This window comes from Penaeus japonicus, unplaced genomic scaffold, assembly GCF_977035675.1.
Source record: "Penaeus japonicus unplaced genomic scaffold, GWHDUDI00000001_assembly GWHDUDI00000037, whole genome shotgun sequence".
Taxonomy (NCBI): domain Eukaryota; kingdom Metazoa; phylum Arthropoda; class Malacostraca; order Decapoda; family Penaeidae; genus Penaeus; species Penaeus japonicus.
This window is the reverse complement of record NW_028234439.1, coordinates 19143080-19153079: the sequence shown is the minus strand read 5'-3', so window position 1 is coordinate 19153079 and position 10000 is coordinate 19143080. Positions and strand designations below refer to the sequence as shown.

At 36.6% G+C, this 10000-nt stretch overlaps 2 protein-coding genes across 4 annotated transcripts in view; both read right to left on the bottom strand.

Moving 5' to 3' along the window:
• LOC122253602 (uncharacterized) overlaps window positions 1-2796 on the bottom strand; it is a 7239-nt gene extending 4443 nt beyond the window's left edge. Inside the window, exons 1-2 of one of the 3 annotated variants that reach the window (XM_043016838.2) lie at window positions 2650-2796; window positions 1916-1999 (exon numbers count right to left, since the gene is read on the bottom strand). In XM_043016838.2, coding sequence (XP_042872772.2) covers window positions 1916-1999; window positions 2650-2699 — 134 coding nt within the window. In that variant the 5' untranslated portion in view covers window positions 2700-2796. The remainder of the gene's footprint in view (window positions 1-1915; window positions 2000-2649) is intronic. The other 2 variants (XM_086532312.1, XM_043016840.2) reach the window with 2 other exon arrangements.
• A 5835-nt stretch (window positions 2797-8631) lies between these two features.
• Window positions 8632-10000, bottom strand: part of LOC122253588 (heme-binding protein 2) — a 7664-nt gene continuing 6295 nt past the window's right edge. The window contains exon 5 of the mRNA XM_043016811.2: window positions 8632-10000. This exon is cut by the window's right edge and continues 132 nt beyond it. Coding sequence (XP_042872745.2) covers window positions 9793-10000 — 208 coding nt within the window. The 3' untranslated portion in view covers window positions 8632-9792.

The following is a 10000-nucleotide window of genomic DNA, read 5'->3' as shown; positions in this document are numbered from 1 at the left end:
TGAAGTATGATAATAACAATAAAAAAATACTTTATAAATACTTTATCCATATAATAATTAATAAATAAAGGAACAAAACTATAAGAATGAATGCCAATGCTAAAGTAGAATAGAATAGATACTTGAATACTGAACTTTGTTTTGTTTTTGTGAATTAGTTATGTCAAGATAATCTCCATGTAGACTATTGTGCCAACCCTATATATACACACTAATGTATATAAGGCTTATTTGTGTTTACTTACAATTAATCATCCTACAAAACAAACATATTCACCAATTCAATTAATAATAAAACGCATACTTTCCAATTATTAATTTTCTAGATCCTATATATTATACCCTGGGTCGGAAACCTTTTGAATGCAGGAGTGCAGTGCGATATAGGTTTTCTAGTTTTCTCGCCCTCGCGTGTCAGTTATGGCTATTTGTCTGTTGCACTTAACTTTCGAATAAATTATACTAAAAATATGTAAACAAAACGTTTATCTTATAATTAAACATAATTCCTTCATGATACCAAAACGTAGTAGACCTACTCAGATGTAATACGCTTTCCTCCCCTTCCCCGTTTTCTATATCATTATTCTCATTATAATTATTATTAACATCATTATCATTATTATCAATCACCAATGTTATTACCATCACTATTATTGTCATTATCATTATATCTATTTTATATTCATCAATATTATTAATATAGTTTTCTAATATGCCCGTGGCGTGCCATTGTCAACCCCTTCGTGAGCCACATATGCCGCCTCTGCGTTATACAATCTCCAACCCATTAAAAACGTTGTTTAATGAGTCTGATCATTTCGCAAATACGCTAAAGTCTTATATCGGGAATCTATGATATTTCTATGAGGATTACATATGTAAAACATGATTCCCTAATTTTGATTTCTGTCAGAACACTAAATATCTTCTCAAAGCTAAAGCCAAAAGCAATTAATCCACTTAAGTTCAATATAGGTCTATGTTAAGAGTACCCTGATCTTTTCCCAAGTAGAGTAGTACTTATTGTAGAGATGGAAAATTCCTCGAACTATTGATAAATATATTCTTTATACTATATGTACTTAGCAAATCAATAGGGACAATAAATTTGACTTGATTAATGAACACCTGTGCCAAATAATTCTACACGTGTTCCATAAAACGTAAGAAATAATAATGAGCAGAAGTTGGTATGGTGGTTGTGGGTCAACAGAGAAGTAGATAGAATTATGAACAATGCTAAAAACCTCGTTACTTAATGACGAACAAGCAACATCTAACAAACAATTAATCACCACAAAAAATACGAAATTTATGGTACTACGCACGTTCATTACCTTTCTATTGTACTTAACAAAGTGTATTTGATGTCAAAGCAATCCCTATCGTTGAAGAAGAGAGAGAGAGAAGAATGAGAAAGGACACGGTAAGAAAAAGAAGTCAGAAGACGTTAAAAAGGAAGAGAGTAGAGAGGAAAATAGAAATTCTTGGCGAACACGTGTCCTTTTGAGTGGCGAATCATTCGGATGGACTCGAATCAAATGCGTCTAACGAGTCAAATTAATTGGAATCCGAAGCACTACGGGCAGCTGGGCGTGTTTGTGCGTTTGTTTGTATGAGTGTAATTGTGTGTGGTGTATTTGTGTGTATTCTGTAAATACGTCTTTTTGCCAGCGTGTTTGTGTGATGTGTGTGAGTTTGTGGATATGTTGTATGTGTACGGTGTATGTGCTTGCGAATATGTTTGTGCCCGCGTATATTATATAAATTTTATTTGTGTGAGTGTTCGTGCAAAGGTGTATGTAGTGTGCATGGGAAGTGCACATATCCATGCGTGTATATGTAGGCCTACATTATGTCGTGTATGCCAATATGTATTATATAATCCGTGCGATACTGGATATCCACTCACGTCGTCTGACTCGACTCCAGCAGGATCGGCGAGCAGGGCAGTATTCGGCGCAGTGTCTCGAGCTCTTTCGAGGTGGAGGTCGACCTGGGGGGTGGGGGGACATACCAAGACTCATGAACATTCTTGCACTCATGATTTCCTTTCATCTTTCTCTCCAATCCTACCTTTCCCTCTCTTTGTCTTTCCCTTTATGTACTTATTTTCTTAAGACTCTTTATTCCCTCTTTTTACTCTCTCTCTCTCTCTCTCTCTCTCTCTCTCTCTCTCTCTCTATATATATATATATATATATATATATATATATATACATATATACACACCTTGACTTTCTCTTACTTTTCATTGTAGGACTCTCTAACACTCTCTCTACTACTCCTTCCATCCTTCATTCATATCTCCCCCCGACCCTCTCGCACTCACTCACTCCCTCTCTCTCTCTCTCTCTCTCTCTCTCTCTCTCTCTCTCTCTCTCTCTCTTTTAGAGCATACTTTCCTTCACTCATTCTCTTCTCTCTAATGAGTTATCTGATGTAAATATTCAATATAAGCTTGGCTAAACTACTTGTATGGTTTGATAATTATATAAATATATTTGTCATTAAACTGCATTTTCTTTATAAATTACCAAGTCATCAGTATTTTTTTTCCTGAAGTATAAGGACTATGACCTTTCTTAACCTAAATTAATACCTAAAAGAAGACAAATAACACATATTCATAGACACAGGACTTACTTGTTCTTAGAGACTGATTTCTTCGGCAAAAGACGTTTACCTTTGCCCATTATAACAGCTAATATACTAAAATAAACAAAACCTCCGAAGATACATGTACTTCCAGCTGATTTTTCCTCGAAACTGACGATTTGGCGGGAAATTTTTCGTGAGATTGTCAGCTGGGTCAAATTATTTTAGATCACATATTTCTACATTAGCTTGTATGTTTGTTTTCTTGTTTACTATCATACTATTTTTTTTTAATATGTGCACTTGTGATTTTATTTTCTGTATCAGCATGATTTACAGTAGATGAAGGCAAAAAGTGGTTGCTGGAACATTTTAAGATATCCTTTTTTTTCTTTTTTTTTCTTACACATTTTACCTTAATCAGTTTACCTAGTACGTTCGACTGAATTTAATCCATTAGACACACTGAAACTATTTCTTTTACTATTGTGATTTGTTTGTATACATCCCAAAAAGTTACAATTTTATCCTCGAATACAATGTTTCAATTTTAATAGCTGATACAGAATTAAGTCAGGTCAGTGGCGCAACTAGGTCATTATCATGGGGGGGGAGGGGGTACCAGGGGGGAACAGCTGATTATGGGGGAGGGGGCCCTAGGTGAGCACAGTAAGGGTGGGGGGTATTTAGGGGGCACTGCCCTAAAATGTATTTATCTGATTTGTATATTTCTCCTAGTATTTGCAGAAATAGTGAAAAAAATTGCCGATGCGAAGAACATCTTATGAAGTATTGGTGCTTGATAGAGCACTTTTTTTTTCAATGATCAGATAGGTTTTTCATCTGAAAGTATTTTCCCTCTTTTCTGTAATACTCAACAAATCATGGAATGGGATACAAGTAATCTAATACCATTGATGGTATATATACATGCATACCCAAATTTTCTTCTTATTCTGTAGCTCTTCCCTTTATCATATGGAGTAGTTCTTAATTCTAATCAACAACAAAATGTCAAGCGAAATAAGCCCCATCCCCTCCTTATCATGTCTCCCAATCTAACTAATCAAATCCTTTGCTTTCACTCGCCCGTCTCTTTACAGAAAAACACGCGAAGCGATTGGTCGCGGATAGATAGGGGGCGTGGCTAATTTCGCCTGATCTTATGCCGAGAACTAAAATCGCCTCCACGCTGTTCTCTTTCAATCTTTCTCTGGTTATTCTTTCTCAAATCCCTCACCTTGACTTCCCTCTTCTTCACCCTTCAAATTCCATGTTCATCCCGTTTCTATCCTTAATTTCCTCATAGCTTAATCTCTCCAGCATGACCAAACCAGTTTAACCTAACCTTTCCGGCTCGGATCTCTCTACAACTTACACCCATTCTCTCCCTTCTTGTCCTCAACATACATATCATTATTATCAACTCCACACGTCAACCTCAGAGCATCCTCATGTCTACCTCGTACTTTTAAAAAAAAATCCCGTGACCTTTTCCCGAATATTTGTTCCGTCATTTTGAGAAAGGAATAACACCAGGGCGCTTATATTGCATCTCTTGCCACATGAAGATATTCTTCCAATATTCTTATTTCACAGAGTGTCTAATTCCACTTCAAATTCCGCGTGATAAGTGTAAGTTGATGTTTCTATTGCAAACGCCGTGTGATAAACATCATTGTATCTTGTGTTGAAATGTAGTTTATGTTTCCATTTATGTTTCCATTGATAAAAATATTTGACTGTGATATAAAAAAAAAATATTTGCAAAAACCCCGTGTGATAAACATGTTGATGTTTCCACTGCAAACCCCCGCGTGATAAACATATGTATATATAATGGTGTAAGTTAAATCTACGGGTTTTGTGGTGTAGGAATATCCATTCTTTTAAATCTTCCAATCTCTATATTAGCAGTAGATGCAGTGTTCCAGGCTCCATTGGGATTGTTAAGAGGCCCATCCTGTTTATGATTAAAAGTAAGTTATTTGAACAATTCAATCTAACAGCAAATTAACCAGTGGAAATGTCTAATGACTTTGCTGATGATTGTAGGAATTTAGACATGTCTGTGAGAAAGGATGGATCAAAGCATGTTTATGTGATCGAGTCCATTCTAGAATGTGTAGGAAAGTGTGAGTTTCCACGTGCTATAACGTGGACTATATTTATCATAACGTACGTGGTATGTGTATGACATGGCTTCTGTTCGTATTTTCCTTCGCAATTGATTTTAACATCGAAAATTAAGTCATTATAGTTCATTTAAAGTGATATCGCTGTAACCCTACGTGTATTTAGGTTGTGTAATAGGTCTATTACTTGCACTACGGTAGATGTAGTTATGTGCCAAATATATAACTACTATTAAACCTACCAAGATTACTACTGATACCCAACATAACCTTAGAATTTGTGTACATATATATATATATATATATATATATATATATATATATATATATATACATTTACAGACATTTATATATATATATATATATATATATATATATATATATATATATATATATGTGTGTGTGTGTGTGTGTGTGTGTGTGTGTGTGTGTGTGTGTGTTTGTTTGTTTGTAGGCAATACTTGTTTAGATAAAACCAAACAAAATGCATTATTCCTCTCATGCTCATATCCCATGGACATTGCTGGCGCCACCCGCAGGTTAAGGTTCTCTGCCCTGGTATATGATGGTGTGCACTAGAATATGTGTGCGATGTTGATACCTATAATTTATGTGGTAGCGTGGATAATTCTTACAGCATGTGTGCACTGTTTTAATCTATCATACAGTTAGAAATTATGTGGTAGCGTGAGTAATTCTTACAGCATGTGTGCAATGTTTTAATCTATTATACAGTTGTGCGATGGCTTGTGCAGATCTACAGCCAACATGATCACTACCACTGGACCAGGAAGCACCTGTTACAAAGAATGAACTTGAACTACGACTGGCTTGTGTTTCCAAACCTACTTTTAACTGAAAGTGCCTTCAGACAAGCACCTATTGAGAATAACGATCAGCTTGATTCTTCCACATCCACAGCTAACTCGAACAAGCATTGGACTTGAAAGCGGTTGTTACCGAGACTGGGGTTTGGGCTAGTCCTTCCACGCCAGTAGCTTACGCGACCAGGTCCTCAGCGTCGGTCCAGAGGAAGGGTCATAAGAGTCCTAGACTGAAGACCAATTATGAGAGAGAGACTGGAAATCTAAACCACAACACTCGCTTCAAAGTTCCCTTAAGCCCTCGGGTTTTAACATGGCCGGTAAGAGTGCTAACAACCAAGAGAAATGTCAGGTTCTCAATCCAGCTATTGGAATTGTCCCATAATGCAGGGCCACCTTGAGATTTATCTAGGAAACAGAGCTCTCTGACAAAGCTAAAGTGATCATCTCCATTTTGGCTAAGAACAAAGAATGTATAAAATGGCCCTTCTTGGCTTTCCAGCCATGCATGATCTAGAAGAGTTCACATCACCTCCCTAGGTCGCTGAGTCTTCCCACTTACGAGGGGAAGGTCCCAACAGACAAGTCCTAGTGAATGGTCACCCAGAAAGCCCCCTCAATTTATGGGCACCATTAGGCCAACTGTAATGGCTATTCTAAAGGTTGTGTTAGTAGGGTAACCAGAGTAAAATAACTGGAAAACTTCCAACTGTACCAAAAGCCTTGCCTGTTCATCAATAAGTGACTGAATGTTGTATCTGCTCTCCAAGATACTGATGTTTGGGGACGAATACAGGTGGGAATGACTCATGTTAATATGATATCTCTCCATAGCCGTTTAGGGATACTGGTGAAAGATTTATAATTAACCAACTCTGTCAGAAACTGGGATCCCCTCAGGAAAATCTACATGAATTCATGGACCCTGTAACCGCCTCAGCACATGTGCATTCTGCGGTTTACGTTTCTGTTTCCCGTCGTCGACCCAGGTCAAGAAAGTACCTTTCCTATAAATTGACCAGAGCCCATCGTTGTGTTCCCACGCCATGTTTTATACAATTCTCAGTGTCTTTCATATACAAACTATATATTGTCTATACTCAAAATGATGCTCTCAATGCACTCAATCCTTGATTATGTATGTACGATCATTATTTGCATGGATATTCATGATCACTTGTCTATCATGTATTTTGCCCTTTTCCCCTTGTTCCTCAGGCCATAAATAAAGGTTGCCTCTGGCAAACAGCCTGTCCCCTCTTGTAACCGTTTTTACTGTGAATGTAATTTGAACTATTTTTTGAGTTGCTATGTACTTCAAAACCGTATTTTGTTCTGCCAATGTTAGTCGAGTCTAGCATCATTCTGGAGACCACCTCTCTGGAGAGAACACACCCAGCCTCCTGCAGACTCTGACCGCTCGCCCTCGCAGGCATGGCACGTCGCCCCGCTCCTCTCCGGGTGCCTCTGCCACGCTCATCAGCTGTACCCCACGCTACCAAGTTCCCGTAGAAATAAAGCTTCAACTCTGCCATACCTTTAACTTCACCAACAAACAAACAACCAAAACTACAACTTTATTACAGACCCTCCAAAAACTGACCTGACAGAATGCCTGCGCAGTTTGTCTTTTTGCAATAAAGAGAGAGAGAGAGAGAGAGAGAGAGAGAGAGAGAGAGAGAGAGAGAGAGAGGGAGAGGGAGAGAGAAGAGAGAGAAAGAGAGAAAGAGAGAGAGAAAGAGAGAGAGAGAAAGAAAGAAAGAAAGAAAGAGAGAAAGATAGAGAGGGAGAGGAACAGAGAGAGAGAGAGAGAGAGAGAGAGAGAGAGAGAGAGAGAGAGAGAGAGAGAGAGAGAGAGAGAGAGAGAGAGAGAGAGAGAGAGAGAGAGAGAGAGAGAGAGAAGAGAAAAAAAGAAAAAGAGAAAGATAGAGAGAGAGAGAGAGAGAAAGAGAGAGTGAGCGAGAGAGAGAGAGAGAGAGAGAGAAAGAGAGAAAGAGAAAGAAAAAGAGAGAGAACGAGAGAGAACGAGAGAGAGAGAGAGAGCACGAACAAGCAAGCAAATGACACAGAAATAATGTTAGATATACATAGTTAAATCACAATATCTTGCAGCAAGAGGGAAGAAAGACAAAACTTTACTGTGGAATATAATTCTGTTTATTCTGGTGATCTCTCATTATTGTTTACAGCGGAGGGCTAAATTGTAATCCTACTTTGACAAAAAATATTCTGAAGCAGAACTGTAAATCAGAGATCAGTGGAGGGCAATCAGTTTTGATAAATAATGAACTTTCACCATAGTACGTTAATAATTAAACAATGTAAAATCATAGCTACACATCACAATTCCACTGCTTTATATCAGAATGTCAGATCATTATCATATCATCTAAACTAATGCTTGAGCCTGTTAATATCTAAAGTGTAATTCAGCAAAATGCTATCATACTGCATGCCATTTTCATTACATTTAGGGTATGATTAAAATGTAAGAGAATAGGGACATTGTTTTCTTTTTCCAAATTATGAAATGGTTCAAGGATATTCTTAAAAGCAACATACTTAAGAAATGTCCTTTTTAATGTCTAATCCACTATATTTGAAGAAAATGAGCAGATATGTTCCAGTTTGGATCCAGGCAAAATACCAAAATTGTTGCATACTGGTATGGCCATATTCCTCTGGAAAAAGAGACAGCAAAGATCATCACGCAAGGCTTTTATCTCCTCAATTTCTTAAACATTTTTTTGAGTCCTGTTCTATTTTTTTGTCTTTTATTTTTTTAGTTCCTGTGGGAGTCTGGCATATGAATTATTATACCCAGGTATGAGTGGTTGGCAAGGCATAAGACAGCAAAAGTTATATAACCTCATTTACTACAGTGTCTTGAATTGTGCTTCTTTTCCCCACACATAGAGTTCTGAATTTTCCTGTCCTTTAAAAATCAACAAATTCAATTCATCCGCAAAATCACAGTTTTCATTCTTAGACATTATCTTAATCATATATCAGTAAACAATTACCTTGTATAAGATTATGAATCAGAAAAGATGGGGGAAAAAATCAGTATATATCACAAATATTTTACTAATGAAGAACATAACAATAGTATGCAATATGAGTGAAAAAAAAGAATGATTTATAGATATTTCTGTGAGATTCATCAACAAGAGAAAAAAAATATAGACAAATATTGAATAAAGTGATATACATAAATCTATATAAATGCACCAAAATTGTTTTTCTAGTAAAAAAAACTACATAACGAGAAAAACATCACAGTTTTAGAGACAGAGTGAGATTCTAGTTATGCAGTCACAAACCGATGCACAGCAAGTCTTCAATGGTTGAAGATTATCCTAAGCATAGGCACCATTATATAATCAACAATAAGGCCACATCAACTTGCCAATAATTACTGGGAATCTACAATCTGCAATTATAATTCTTTATATATTACTAAGGATTATATGACACAGCCATGATACAGTAAAGATAATCTTATCCAAAATAGTGTGTCTTTCATAGTGTGCGCTTATCTCTGCACAAATACCTGTGCTGCTCTAAAGTTACGACCAACAACAAAATATATGGCTTTCTCTTCTCTACTTAAATGTATTAAATAGTTGGCTAAAATGTGGCTGAGATCCGGCAACAAGCAACCAAAATTCTCTCTTCTGTAATTCAACCTTGGTTGAAGTGGAGTAACCAATGAAATTTTATAATGAGATACAACATATAAAGTGTAGGGTCTTGTATGGCTATTACAAGATCCCATATCCCTAGTCTTTACTATCACATAAGGAATTTATGAATATATAGGTTTGTTAAATACAGTTAAAAATTCTAAAGTCATGTTTCCAAAATTAGAATACAAGATTAACTTTTTCTTTAGGTAATCCTAGTATATATATAATTTACAGTAATTCATATTCTATATCTTTCTGGAATTTCATATATAACTTATGAATATGTAAATGAATGTGGTAATTATTTCAATTCCGTAAATGTCATTTTGTCTTCAAAAATACTTCATCAATGTCTTTTAATCTCCTCTTTTTAAATCTTATAATAAAAACTATGTACTTCATCTAGAAATACATAGTAAAAGATAGACTAAAATAATAATACTAATATGAAGAAAAAACAAACAATCATAGTTCTTCTCATACGGCACGTCTTGAGAATTAAGTGTGCAATGTTCCATCCCGACAGAGCCTTCTCGCATCGACTCACTCTGCAACATGAACGACCTCGCCGTTCTCCTGCTTTGCATCTCCCGTCACTTCCTTCTTCGCTTCCTCCTTCTGCACATCCCCATTTTCTTGAGCAACTTTGGTTTTCTCTGTTAGCTCCTCCTTTGCCACATCCCCATTGGCGGTCTCCTCTTTCGGTGCTTCCTTGACGAACCAGATCTCGTTCCTCCGGCCGAAGAGTTTG